Source organism: Nilaparvata lugens, chromosome 1 (assembly GCF_014356525.2).
Source record: "Nilaparvata lugens isolate BPH chromosome 1, ASM1435652v1, whole genome shotgun sequence".
Taxonomy (NCBI): Eukaryota; Metazoa; Arthropoda; class Insecta; order Hemiptera; family Delphacidae; genus Nilaparvata; species Nilaparvata lugens.
Genome location: NC_052504.1, coordinates 65700927 through 65716418, shown reverse-complemented (window position 1 = coordinate 65716418; position 15492 = coordinate 65700927). Strand labels below are relative to the sequence as shown.

The 15492-nt window shown below is 35.3% G+C and overlaps 1 protein-coding gene across 1 annotated transcript in view; it reads left to right on the top strand.

Moving 5' to 3' along the window:
- Positions 1 to 4196: 4196 nt before the first annotated feature.
- Positions 4197 to 15492, top strand: part of LOC111043956 (F-box/LRR-repeat protein 15) — a 35780-nt gene continuing 24484 nt past the window's right edge. The window contains exons 1-3 of the mRNA XM_022329003.2: positions 4197 to 4271; positions 5018 to 5194; positions 13891 to 14051. Coding sequence (XP_022184695.2) covers positions 4212 to 4271; positions 5018 to 5194; positions 13891 to 14051 — 398 coding nt within the window. The 5' untranslated portion in view covers positions 4197 to 4211. The remainder of the gene's footprint in view (positions 4272 to 5017; positions 5195 to 13890; positions 14052 to 15492) is intronic.

The following is a 15492-nucleotide window of genomic DNA, read 5'->3' as shown; positions in this document are numbered from 1 at the left end:
TATCGATGTGCGGTTTTCACCATTCCTTTTTTCTTGAAATTTCGTATCGAAATTATGTATCGCATGACCACCTTCCTATTTAAAGAAATAAAGTTGCATTCAATATGGCGGACCAGTTTTTTGAAGTCACAGTAAAGTAGTATTTTCAATTTGAGTAGGATCCCCAATCACACCCACCATCACATTACCTTTGTGTATGATATATTATGCCGTTCTCGGACTTTTCACCCATTCTGTATGATATTACTGTTATTAATATATTATGTTATATCAAATATCATGATCAAAGATCAGGGTTACATCTGGATAGATCGTGTCAAAATTTAAAAATTCAATTTACTTCGATGGCGGCATCACAGACCAGCAAAGTCGTCATCAAAAAAATCGTCTAAACAGTAGAAGCTCCTCCCAATGAGTCACCTTGATAGGGTGTCCCTGAATGCAGTAGGTAAGCGCCCTTTCACTGAGTGTGGCCGGCAGTTGAACATCATGATTGCCAGCACTGAAAAACAATGCTTGACCCTAGACAAACGACGGCGTGGCACGTCCACGTTGATCCTCCCTCGAGTGACATCAGTGTGCACTTCCTCTTTTCCTGAAAACGTAGACAGGTGTTTTTTTGACATGAAGTAGCAATATGTACAGTCCATACACGGTATGAATGCCCAGCGTTGGAATACAGGCTGGCAATTAGCATAAAACTTGCTAAACGTCTCCACAGGGAGTGCTTTCTTTTGGAGTAGGAGAATGTCCTTTGCATTAGCCGAATTTCCCTACACCATTTACGTAGTAAAATGACATTATTCATGACATCTAGGTAGAGCTATAAAAACATTATGACAATTTTTCAAATTCATAAAACAAAATGGAGGTTGTTTAAAAATGTATTTCTTGAATAACCAAAAACCGATGATTTTACAAAACATACAAAAATAACTTTTCTTATTAAATTTAATTACAAATTGATGGACACATTATTTTTTAAGTGAGTTATGGCATCTTCAGTGGTTGGTGACCTACATTTAGAGGGTTATGTAATGTTTTATTATCACCTTTTTTTGTTGGGGCTACTCTAGATTATGTAGAATAAATTTTTATTATTGTTTGAAATAATCTAAAATCGCTTCAGTTCTTATCAGTCAGTCGATGGGATCGGATCGTTTGCTGAAGCTCCTGCTTAAACGAGACTAGACCGGTTGAATCTGCTTTCGAAAAGAATTGTGTCGACCTAACAATAGCCAATAGTTCCAATCTATAACCTCAATTTATTATTTTCAGTTCTGTTCCTCACAAATTTATTTATAATGGGTGATGATTGCGGAAAATGCGGGAGAGAAATGTTAGTGAAAGACATTATAAAGTGTAGCGAATGCTCGGTCAACATTCATGCTCAATGTGTTTCGGGCGACGTCAAAAATAAAGTGAACACGCGTAAAAATATGAAGTGTGATTCATGTATGAAACTTCCTAACTCGGCTAACAGTGTCTGTGTACCCACTAGTAACAGTGAAAAGTCAGTGCTTGAGGCAATTGCTTCTTTTCGCGAGGAGTTTAACGAGCGCAGTGACTCGTCAGAACTCGCTCTTAAAAAAATGCAAGAGGACATTGCAAGTGTTGTCAAAGACTTAGGATCACTCAAGTCACAGTTCGAGGGTGTGAGAAAAGAGTGTGAGCAAAATACTTCGCAAGTAAAATACCTTAGAACTGAAAACGAACGTTTAAATACTCAACTTAATTTGTTAAAGTGTGAGGTGTCAGACCTACAACAGCAAACCAGGAAAAATAACATTATTATTGCTGGTGTGCCGAGATCGCGAGGTGAGAATAATTTTCAAATACTTGGGGAACTTGCTAGACTCTTACAAGTGAACTTTAACAGTTACGATGTGTCTGCCGCCCATCGTTTACCATCTAAGATGAGAGATAATCGTCCACCGTCAATCGTAGTTAATTTTGTTTCAAGACAGACAAAAACCCAGTGGATTCACGAAAGGCGAGTGAGGAAAGTAATGTCTGCCCAAGAACTGCATCCTTCTTTTCCGAATATATCTTTTCTCCTCTGTGGGAAAACAACTGACGGAGGCTCTGAACCCAGTAGGACCTGCCGAGGTGGATGATGCTGATCATGCTACTCAGTCTGTATTCAACCTACAGCCGATCAGTCCAGAAGAACTTTATGGTGTTATAAATAGTATTAGGGGAAACTCATCACCCGGGTTAGATAGTATACCTACTAAAATGATTAAAAATAACTTTAATGAATTACAACAACCCTTAATGCACATCATAAACCTGAGTATCAATACAGGAAAATTTCCAACATCATTAAAAACAGCAAAAATTATCCCTATCTACAAAGCAGGACCAAAGTCAACAATAAGCAATTATAGGCCAATCTCTCTTCTTACAGTTGTTAGTAAAATAATAGAAAAATGTGTTAAAATTCAGCTCACAAGATACCTTGTTAGGGAAAATATTATTGCAGACGAACAATATGGATTCATTACCAACAAAAGCACCTCAGATGCTTTGTTTGACCTAACCAAAGAGATAGCTACAAAATTAGGAAATAAGAAGAAGGTTTTGATTACATTTTTAGATATAGCAAAAGCTTTTGATGCGATTGATAGGACAAAGCTTTACAAAAAACTGGAAACAATAGGAGTGAGAAATAGAGAATTGGAGTGGTTCACTAGTTATCTAGGGAATCGCTCACAAATTGTCTCAATCAATGGATCTCTTAGCAAACTATTACCAATAGAGTACGGAGTAGTCCAGGGCAGTACATTGGGCCCTCTATTGTTCTTGATTTATATTGATAATATAAGCAAATTGAAAATTAAAGGGAAACTGTTCTTGTTTGCGGATGATACGGCTGTGGTATCTGAGGGCTGCACGTGGGGTGAGGCATACAAGCACGCATCCCATGACCTTGCCAAAATTAGAAATTGGTTTGACCATAACTCTCTTACAGTTAATATTGAAAAAATCAAACATCTTCCATTTATTGGTCGACAAGATATTGACTGTGATCGCTATGTGTTAAGGATGCACACCTGTGACGATCCTCAGTCGGAGGCCTGCGGCTGTGGCATAATTGAACGGGTTGCTCATTATAAATATTTAGGAGTCATCCTGGATAGTAAATTAAGCTGGGTTCCTCATGTACAAGGGCTGAAGAACCGTTTGAGAAAATTAATCTATGCCTTCTCACGGCTGGGCCAAGTGCTTACTGTGGATCGCTGCAGGACAGTGTACTTTGCGTATGTGCAGTCTTTGCTGCAGTATGGCATTCTGGCGTGGGGAGGTGCGTCATTGGCGGTCTTGGAGCCTCTGTCGGTCGCCCAGAGGTTGATAATTAAAACCATATTACAAAAAAACCAGCGTTTTCCCACCAATCTACTATTCAATGTATTTCCAGTAATGAATGTTAGGCAGATTTTCATAAAAACTTTAGTAATTTACATTTTCAATAATAAGGACACTTTTTTCAGAGAGATTCAACACAGTCATCTAACCAGAAACCAAACAATGTCACGTTTATTTAATCCTACTATTAGTATCAGTTTGCAAAGGCACAATTCATTTTACATTTCGCAATGGCTGTATAGAAACCTTCCTCCAGAAATAGTTGAGGCTGGGGCGGGCCGAGTCACTGTAGTGTTAAAGCACAGAATTTCTGAATGGTTAATGTATGTTGGATGGCAGGATGCAGAGAATTTAATCAAATCACCTTATGTTTGAAATTCAAATTTTAATCTGTTTTTCTTACCAAATACATTTTGCAAAAAGCGATTCCGGCTGTTCTGGTGTGATGAAAATAATAATTATTAATAAATTATAAAAATAGGTATTATTACAAGCCGATTGTCTAATTTTCTTCCAATGGATCTATCTTTTCTTCCTTCTCAAATTCAAATTGATTTTTTTTATATAATTAATCCTAAAAATATATTAAATATAATCTATTTTTATTTCATTTACCGTATGTATCTTATACTTATAGCCCAATATTTTTTATTGTAACACAACTAATCTTAAGAACTGCTCCCACACACGGACGTAATAGTCTATGTGGGTTCTAATATTCATTTTATAATTGTAATTGTGTTGTTAAAATTGTATGATACGTGAATAAATAAATTGAGGTTTTTATTCATGCTTACGAATAACATGCAAAGCAGATTGGGATTGAGGCAGACTTTAGCAGCATGTCTTGGCGAGTTGGCGTGCACTGCAACAAACCTCCAGCGGTTACCTGCACACATCTTGTAATTGATTATTATCTACCCTAACTAGTGAGTAATGACATAGATAAACAATAGCGTAATAAACTTACGCTATTGTTTCTCTATGGTTATGACATCAATGGCAACTTTTTCTGTTATCTCAAGCCGATAGTCCACGTAGTTCTGTTTCGTGAAGCTGTGTGACGCTCGTAGTCTCTCATACTGTGCCGTTCATACACTCTTACCCTAACAAAACAGTAAAAATCGATAATAATCGACAGTAATCGGCTTGAGATAACAGTAAAAGTTGCGACATAAACGCCTTACAGTATATCATGGGATATCTTACGTTATTGTTTCTCTATGGTAATGATATGAGCAACCAATTTCTGTTTATAAAAGTCTGATTTGTTTTCAGAACTTATTTTATATCAATTATTCACCACAGTCGTGATTTTAACGAGTGATTACCTTCAACGTAATTTTCATATAGATCAGCTTTCTAGGGGTTTAACAAAAACTACGAATCAACTTACTATAGTGAGGTCCACGTTATAATGACAGTGGATAAAGATAGGAGAATAGCGATGCCGATTCTCTGCTTTAATTAATTATATTTCTACACTGTCAAAAACACACTTGGCATCGTTGTGGACATAGAAAAGGATAGTACCACCGGCTTTGTCGAATGATAGACAAGGATAGCAAAACCAAAGTTGATCAAATACTGTCATTATAACGTGGACCTCACTATATGTTTCATTATTTTATCGATCGGCTTGTTACAGATTCTTTCACGCACATGTCATAATTTGAGGACGTTGGTCATTCACGAATGTGATTCTGTTACCCAGGATGATTTGAAATATCTTTTGGGCAAAAATGTGAAAATCAAGCACATTGATCTGACTAGGTGCTGTAAACTCAATAGCCTTTGTCTGCATCCAGTTGTTGTCCATTTCAAAGTGAGTAAAAATATATTCATTTTTTATACTTTTATTCAATATTTAGTATAAATATAAGTAATAGAAATAACAGGAAATAAGTATAGAAAACCCTGGGGTACCCCAGGTGTCAATTCTTTCGGCAACCTTGTTTTTTATATTTATCAATGATTTATTAGGCCAGAATTTCAATGGTGATGTTTCTGCATTTGCCGATGACATAGCAATTTTTTATACTGGTCAAAATCCTCAGGATATTTACAATAAGGTAGTTCAGGACCTTGGGCTGCTGAGTGGCTGGTGTTTTAAAAATAATATGGAAATAAATGTTGGAAAAACAAAGTATATAAATTTTAGTACCAGACCATTCGATTTCGACTGTAACTTAATTTATGATAACAAAGAAATAGAAAAAGTTCAGCAATTCAGGTATCTTGGGTTAATCTTTGACGAGAAAATGAGATGGAATTACCAAATTAATAAATTGCATAATAAGATGACAATGTCAATCAGGAAATTTTATTACTTGCGATACTTCTGTGATGAAAAAGTGTTAAGAATGCTATACTTTGCATTGGTACACTCGAATTTGCAATATGGCATAACATGCTGGGGTGGAACCTTTAAAACGTTGATAAAACCAATTAGAACTACTCAAAATCACTTTATAAGAATAGTTCTGAAGAAACCAAGGCGTGAAAGCTCTTTTCCACTTTATAAAACAATTAATGTCTTGCCGGTTCAGTATCTTTTTGTATTCAGGGCTCTGCGATTATTCTATGAAAAAAGTGGAAATACGGGTACAGATAACTTGATTTATAATACTAGATGAGCAGTTTCAAATTTTTTCAGATCTCAAGAAGTTAGTACAATGATTTTCAAAAATTCCTTCAATTACTTGGGTACACAATATTTTAATAGTTTGCCAATAGATATCAGGAAATGTAATAATAAGAATAAATTTCTAAAGAAAATTAAAGCATGGCTATGGGTCCAAACGGATGTTGATGTTCTAAGAATCAACCCGGTTTGAAATTTTTTGTATTACTGTTTATTTAGAGTTGATTATGTTGATTAGAAATTCATGAATCCAGTTGTTTTTCAGTTTGGGTATTGTTTTTGTATGCTGCTTTGTTTTTTTGTCAATTGTATGTTTGTATATCATTGTGCTGAACGGAGATCTACTCATGTACGTTGTCTTGTTATATTTGATTTTTGCTTCTTGCTGGCTATCTTGGCTTGTTGGGAATAGTGATTAAAGTTTACAGGATGCTACAGACGTCGTGCGCTAAAATGTCTGTAAAGTGATGAACTGAACTCCAAAAAAAAAATCTATGTCTTAACAATTAAGTAATTACAATTAAATACATTACTAACAATGGCCACACAACTTGTCAAAGTGGTCATATAATTTCCAAAACTTAAAATGAATGTCAAGTGAAATTTATGATGGAAATAAAATTATTTATTTATTATATTTCACAAAATATTGATTCTCTTGAATTTTGATTAAAGTTGCATTGAATTTTCTTTAAGTTAGATGTGAAGGTGGTATTACAGTAGGTGTAAGTAAATATTATCCTATGCATATTGAATAAATCTATTCAAGGTTATCACATCAAATTATTTATGGACAGATAGAACAAATATTTTCGGTTGATGCTACCATAACCAGTCCAATAAAACTTTGAGTTCAGCCTAACAGTGAGTTTAGCTCAATAGTAGTGTGATAAACAAGTTTCTCGACTTGAAAAAATGGTTGTAGCAACTTCAAGTGTTGCAATTTATGGAAGAATTAAATAGTGTAGTTGACCAACTGCTAGCATCTCGCCGGCTACCTACTTATAAGATGAGGCCTCAAAACTATTTTATTTATTTATTTAGTCATGTTCAATTATTTCACTTATATAAGAAGGCACATCAGGCTCAAAATTGTCCCTTTTAAAATTTATACAACAGTCCAAATCAAAATCTAGATTAAGCTAATATCATCATCATCATCATCATCATCATCTTCTTACAAGGATTAGGCTCTATTGGCCTGTACCGGCATCCATTTCTTCCTTGGTCTTCCTATGCCTCGCTTTCCTTCGGGTTTGTACTCCCATGCTAATATTGGGAGCCTATTGGATGACATTCTGAATAAATGAGTAGACCAATTTTCCCGATATTTCTTCAGAATATCCAATAGCGGTTCTACATTCAATTCAGCTCTTATGTTGTGATTCCTTATTTTATCCAGTCTACTACAACCTTTGACCGCTCGTAAAATTCTCATTTCAGCAGCTTTTATGTTATTCAGTTTGTCTGTTTAAGATCCATGCCTCACTACCGTATGTTATTAACGGTATCGCCATTGTTTTGTAAAACTTCAGCTGGGTATCTTGTCTCGTTCGCCTTCCTATAGCTCGTCTTATAGTGCCACAGACCGCACTGAATCTCGCCACTTTTTCACCAACATCTTCATCCTTATCGAATGAAATGCGGCATCCCAAGTAGCTGAAGTCTCTCACTTGATCTAATGCTTGATTGTCTATCACGATTTTTGATCTGACTGGCCACTTTCCCCTGAATGCCATTATCTTGGATTTTTGAGGTGAGATTTTCATGCCAAAGTCCAACCCAATTTCGTTTAACTTGAAAATAGCATATTGTAGTTTATCTTCAGTGTTGAAAATGATCACAGTGTCGTCAGCATATAGTAAAGAATTCATAAAAACATTATTGCAGAGCTCCATCCCTGCGTCAACATATCGATTCCAAATTTCCAGAATCTCGTCAGTGTATATATTGAAGAGAGTAGGCGACATTGGGCACCCTTGTCTTACACCTTCATTTATTTTGATTTTTACCGTTTTTCTATAATTTCCGGACGTGATAACGATATCTGTATTGGTGTATGCACCCGCAATTGCAGAACAAGATGTTTGGGATATCCTTTTACGAGCAGTATGTCCCACAATTTGGCCCTTGAAACGTTGTCAAATGCTTTCTGCCAATCAATAAACGCCATGTGAGTTTCACAATTGTATTCACGATTTTTCTCAATGATCTGCTTTAAGGTGAATACAGCATCCATACATGATCTTCCTCGGCGAAATCCCATCTGCTCTTCTCCTATCAGTGTTTCTGCAATAACTCTCAGGCGTCTATTCAGGATGTCAGCATATAACTTGTATGCAGTGTTCAAGAGGCTCATTCCACAATAATTCTCTGGGTTAGCTCTATCCTTCTTCTTGTGTATTGACACCACATTTGAGGTTTCCCACTCTGTAGGGATCCTGTGAGTTAATATCACTTATTGAAATAACATTTTATACTTCAAAAACAAACAAATCAATTCAATTCAAACTAGATATCATAAATAAGCTACTAATTGGTGACCCCATGGGTAAACCTTCATCTTGTAGATAGAACTTATTGTCATAAGTGAAATAGTTTTGTTTGGTTATTGTCTGTAGGATTTCAATAATTTCATCAGTTTTTTCTACTGGTAAGTTACTTTTTGTAAGGAGGTCTCTGATTATGGATATAGTTTCATCGATTGGAATGTTGGTGTACATGTTTGTTATATCAAAGGATGCTAGGGTTGAGTTGAACGGAATGTGAGTGTCTTTCAGTTTTGAGATAAGCTCATCACTGTTTTTGAGGTGTGTATTGTTGTTTAGATCAATTACTTTTCTAAGTGTATGGTCTAGGTGTTTTGCAAGTTTGTAGGCTGGTGCTTCGCGGTAGTTTACTATGGGTCGGATGGGAATGTTGGGTTTGTGTAATTTTGGGAGTGTTTGTAGGGTCGGTGCTGATGGGTGGATTTGTTTGAGTGTCCTTTTTTCTGTTGCTGATATTATATGTTTTGCATTGTTGATTGTTTTCTTTATGGTTATGTGGTATTCGTTTGTTGGGTCTGATTTGAGTTGTTTTATGTTGTTTTTAGTAATGAAATCCATGGTTTTTGGTCAAGGTCTTTTTTGTTTATGATTACGGTGGTGTTCCCCTTATCTGCTTTGACAAATTTCAAGTTGTTATCATTTGCTTTATTCTGTAAATCTCTTATTATTTGGGCTTCATTGTTGAGGGAGTTTTTTGGTTTGTGTTTTGTTGCTTTTGATTACTTTTAATGTTTCATGTATTAGTTTATCTTGAATATGTGATTCAGTATGATGTATGGATGTCTCTGTTTCAATAACTATCTGTTTCAATGTGCCATTATTGCATTTGTAGGATAGGTTGTGTTTGAGGCCTTTGTCAAGAATATCAAATTCACCTTAAACAGCTGAATTTCAAATCCAACAAACTTTTTGATCATATAATAAACACCACAAATCTTCCTAACCATCAAAACATTTCCGGTCTACACTGTTGAAAATGATTGCCAAGCAATTGAAAGTACTCCAGTCAGTAAGTAAAAGTTTTTAATATTTACTCAATAATTTGACTGCATGTCGTGTTAAAATACATAGAAAAAGTGTGTTTATACAAAGCAGCTCGGAATGGATCAAGAAATCATCACCTTTAATTCTGCCAGACAAGCAATGATCCTCAACTACAGATCAACAATGTTTAAGGTTAGGAAGAAACAACTCCACATTAAATTTAACAAAACATGTCTAAACTCAAATCTCACTCCAAAGTATGCCAAAATCAAAATTAAAAATGATTCCAGACCTGCTAAAATTGCCAAAACCAAAGCTGAAAAGATAATGATCAAAGAAAACATCAAAGACCTATACAAACAAAAAGAACTGCTCAACTCCAAACTTTTGAAACTACACCTAGAAATCTCTTACACTTATGGACATGACTTCTTTCAAGAATTAGCCATCACAACCCATCACTGGATTAAACAAAAAAACCAAAAAAATAGAAGAGACACACAATAAGAAAATTGCTAACCTAACCCCTCCACACACAGCCATTGAATCCAACCATGAATTCTACAAAAGAACTGTAAACCTAACAAATACAGAATTCACAAAGAAAGAACTTGATATTCTTGACAAAGGCCTCAAACACAACCTATCCTACAAATGCAATAATGGCACATTGAAACAGATAGTTATTGAAACAGAGACATCCATACATCATACTGAATCACATATTCAAGATGAACTAAGACATGAAACATTAAAAGTAATCAAAAGCAACAAAACACAAACCAAAAACTCCCTCAACAATGAAGCCCAAATAATAAGAGATTTACAGAATAAAGCAAATGATAACAACTTGAAATTTGTCAAAGCAGATAAGGGGAACACCACCGTAATCATAAACAAAAAAGACCTTGACCAAAAAACCATGGATTTCATTACTAAAAACAACATAAAACAACTCAAATCAGACCCAACAAACGAATACCACATAACCATAAAGAAAACAATCAACAATGCAAAACATATAATATCAGCAACAGAAAAAAGGACACTCAAACAAATCCACCCATCAGCACCGACCCTACAAACACTCCCAAAATTACACAAACCCAACATTCCCATCCGACCCATAGTAAACTACCGCGAAGCACCAGCCTACAAACTTGCAAAACACCTAGACCATACACTTAGAAAAGTAATTGATCTAAACAACAATACACACCTCAAAAACAGTGATGAGCTTATCTCAAAACTGAAAGACACTCACATTCCGTTCAACTCAACCCTAGCATCCTTTGATATAACAAACATGTACACCAACATTCCAATCGATGAAACTATATCCATAATCAGAGACCTCCTTACAAAAAGTAACTTACCAGTAGAAAAAACTGATGAAATTATTGAAATCCTACAGACAATAACCAAACAAAAATCTATGTCTTAACAATTAAGTAATTACAATTAAATACATTACTAACAATGGCCACACAACTTGTCAAAGTGGTCATATAATTTCCAAAACTTAAAATGAATGTCAAGTGAAATTTATGATGGAAATAAAATTATTTATTTATTATATTTCACAAAATATTGATTCTCTTGAATTTTGATTAAAGTTGCATTGAATTTTCTTTAAGTTAGATGTGAAGGTGGTATTACAGTAGGTGTAAGTAAATATTATCCTATGCATATTGAATAAATCTATTCAAGGTTATCACATCAAATTATTTATGGACAGATAGAACAAATATTTTCGGTTGATGCTACCATAACCAGTCCAATAAAACTTTGAGTTCAGCCTAACAGTGAGTTTAGCTCAATAGTAGTGTGATAAACAAGTTTCTCGACTTGAAAAAATGGTTGTAGCAACTTCAAGTGTTGCAATTTATGGAAGAATTAAATAGTGTAGTTGACCAACTGCTAGCATCTCGCCGGCTACCTACTTATAAGATGAGGCCTCAAAACTATTTTATTTATTTATTTAGTCATGTTCAATTATTTCACTTATATAAGAAGGCACATCAGGCTCAAAATTGTCCCTTTTAAAATTTATACAACAGTCCAAATCAAAATCTAGATTAAGCTAATATCATCATCATCATCATCATCATCTTCTTACAAGGATTAGGCTCTATTGGCCTGTACCGGCATCCATTTCTTCCTTGGTCTTCCTATGCCTCGCTTTCCTTCGGGTTTGTACTCCCATGCTAATATTGGGAGCCTATTGGATGACATTCTGAATAAATGAGTAGACCAATTTTCCCGATATTTCTTCAGAATATCCAATAGCGGTTCTACATTCAATTCAGCTCTTATGTTGTGATTCCTTATTTTATCCAGTCTACTACAACCTTTGACCGCTCGTAAAATTCTCATTTCAGCAGCTTTTATGTTATTCAGTTTGTCTGTTTAAGATCCATGCCTCACTACCGTATGTTATTAACGGTATCGCCATTGTTTTGTAAAACTTCAGCTGGGTATCTTGTCTCGTTCGCCTTCCTATAGCTCGTCTTATAGTGCCACAGACCGCACTGAATCTCGCCACTTTTTCACCAACATCTTCATCCTTATCGAATGAAATGCGGCATCCCAAGTAGCTGAAGTCTCTCACTTGATCTAATGCTTGATTGTCTATCACGATTTTTGATCTGACTGGCCACTTTCCCCTGAATGCCATTATCTTGGATTTTTGAGGTGAGATTTTCATGCCAAAGTCCAACCCAATTTCGTTTAACTTGAAAATAGCATATTGTAGTTTATCTTCAGTGTTGAAAATGATCACAGTGTCGTCAGCATATAGTAAAGAATTCATAAAAACATTATTGCAGAGCTCCATCCCTGCGTCAACATATCGATTCCAAATTTCCAGAATCTCGTCAGTGTATATATTGAAGAGAGTAGGCGACATTGGGCACCCTTGTCTTACACCTTCATTTATTTTGATTTTTCCCGTTTTTCTATAATTGCCGGACGTGATAACGATATCTGTATTGGTGTATGCACCCGCAATTGCAGAACAAGATGTTTGGGATATCCTTTTACGAGCATTATGTCCCACAATTTGGCCCTTGAAACGTTGTCAAATGCTTTCTGCCAATCAATAAACGCCATGTGAGTTTCACAATTGTATTCACGATTTTTCTCAATGATCTGCTTTAAGGTGAATACAGCATCCATACATGATCTTCCTCGGCGAAATCCCATCTGCTCTTCTCCTATCAGTGTTTCTGCAATAACTCTCAGGCGTCTATTCAGGATGTCAGCATATAACTTGTATGCAGTGTTCAAGAGGCTCATTCCACAATAATTCTCTGGGTTAGCTCTATCCTTCTTCTTGTGTATTGACACCACATTTGAGGTTTCCCACTCTGTAGGGATCCTGTGAGTTAATATCACTTATTGAAATAACATTTTATACTTCAAAAACAAACAAATCAATTCAATTCAAACTAGATATCATAAATAACTAAATGTCACTGAATTAGAAACAATTATAAAAATAAACGTAATATGGTAATATTATGTAAAATTTGTGTTTTTATTCTATTTGTGAGGCCTATTTTTCCTGAGAGCAAGGGAGGAGCCACGGCCTCCCCTCCCCTGCCCATGAGTATGATCGCCCTTGGCCCGCGTTCGATTCATTTAACCCGCGGTTAGGTCCCGCGGTCTGGGCACAGTTTCATTTAACGAATTCCCTTAGAAGTCCTTAGTGTTCTATTTACTAGGGTCATTTTTCGAATTCTGATTACATATCATAAGACACAGACAAGCGGTACGGCAGCAACTTTTACAGAGCTGAACATCTTGTCATCCCTACCAAACACCCTGTGATCGGCGCGGTTAGATCGTGAATTTTTGTTGAGCTATAGACATACAGATATGGCCGCCTCACTTGAGTCTTCCGCTAAGTGCTAGTTATTCGTTATTGCAAGCAAAAGGCAATAGTTGAGCATAAATCTAACAAAGATTGATTCAAGTTTACGCAGAAAACATCATGATGATGTTGTGCGTGAATGGTCTCGGAAAGTGAATGACGTCAGTTGAAATGACTTCCACAATTGTGATGCATGACAACTTGGACTCCCAGTGCTGGTATAACAAAACGTCTTCTCCAGTAAATGAAATGGGATAATTTCGATTACCCACGATACTAACCTGACCAGGCCACTAGTAACTTTTTAGTAACAGACAATTTTTTCATTCAATTTGTATTGGATTCGAAAACAAAATGTTGTACATTTTTTAATGTTATTATTACAATTTTGCATTCGATATACTATATTCGAGTTCCTTGATCTCCTTCATATTGGATGAGTAATATTATAATTTATATATATTTCACAGGATCTGAATGCCTTGATATTAAATCATTGCATTTGGTTTACCACTGGATGTTTGGAAGCTTTCACCCTATATCATTCAAAATTGCAGATGTTGGAACTGTCACATTGTTCGAGCTTAGGAAATGTATCTGCTATTAACTCTTTCCTGATGAAGTGTAAAGAGTAAGTATTTAATGGTAGTTGAAGAGTACCGTAACTTCTTTATTGTAATTATAATTCTCCATTAACATAGATAAATATAGAACATATGCTTTATACGTATGCGCGTAAAGCAGCCGTAAAATGAATCCATCCACATGATTTGGAATTATGACTAGCAAATGAAAATGTTACTTCTTTACTTGTAATCCACTTGGAGTTTTATAAACTCGCACATTTATTTTTTACGGTTTCATGATAGAATACTTCCATTGATTTTCATTCAGTAAAGTAATTTTCATTATATTTATTTATACATTGATTTATTTTTTTAAAGGAAACAGACTTACAAAGAAACAACCGTACTGTACTTTCTATTCCTATCGGTTTAGAAGAATACTTCTAATAGCAAAACAACATTTTGCTAAGGCTGGAATCATATCAGACCGGCGAGGGTATAGTGTAGTGGAGAGTTCAGCTGAGAAGGTGCATATGTAGTTGAACGCGTAAAAACAAAAGTGGTGCAGATAAGGGTGCTGGGTTATTTTAAAGCCGTTCAGCTAAGCTCTTTTCTACTCTCTACCCTCACTTCTCCTCTATGTCAGCCTGTCAATCTAGTTGAAGTCAAAGTGTCCGTTAACTCAAAGAGCTATCTGCGATCCTATAGGTATTTATATCTTGGAGAGCTATCTAGGATATAGATATAAATACCTCTAGGATCGCAATTTCAAACGTTAGCATTCAATTCAATAATTTTTTGTCACATCCAGTGAACAAAGATACATACATAAAAGAAGGTTTTAGGCAATAGGTTAACTTACATAGTAATAAGAACCAATCTACAAAAATATATTTTATTATCATCCAAGAATATTATTGCTAGGTAATAAAACTAATAAATAATAAACATAATTACGATACAGTCTCATCAACCAATGGCTCAAAACAATCATACAAAATAGAACCTACACAATACATTATTATTAATGTGCACTGACACAACAACAAAGAAACAGTCCCACATGAGTCATAAGTTAAGTAAACGGAACACGTGACATACTTTTTAAAAAGATTTATTGTTGAAACAAACCGGCATAGTGACTGCCCAAAATACAGAAATGAGACAAAAAATCTTAATTACTAGAGCTAGTATACAGTACTATAAGTGCTTGAGCCACAAATGGCGACCACATGCTCTCCTAAAATTTAAAAATTGTAGATTTCTGTTATTTGTTGTAACACGTGCTCTGAACATATTGTATTGTAAGAATATGGACACTCGAAGAGCTAGAATAATAAAAAGAACCGTTTCTCGAAACTATTGAGAATACATTTGAATAGCCTACCTAGCTATTCAGAATAGTTTGAAACAGAATCAATTCTTTCATAGAAACTTGCTAACAGTATTCTAAACGTTATTCACAGACACATTTACAATAGAAACCACATGGCCCACTGTGTTTTG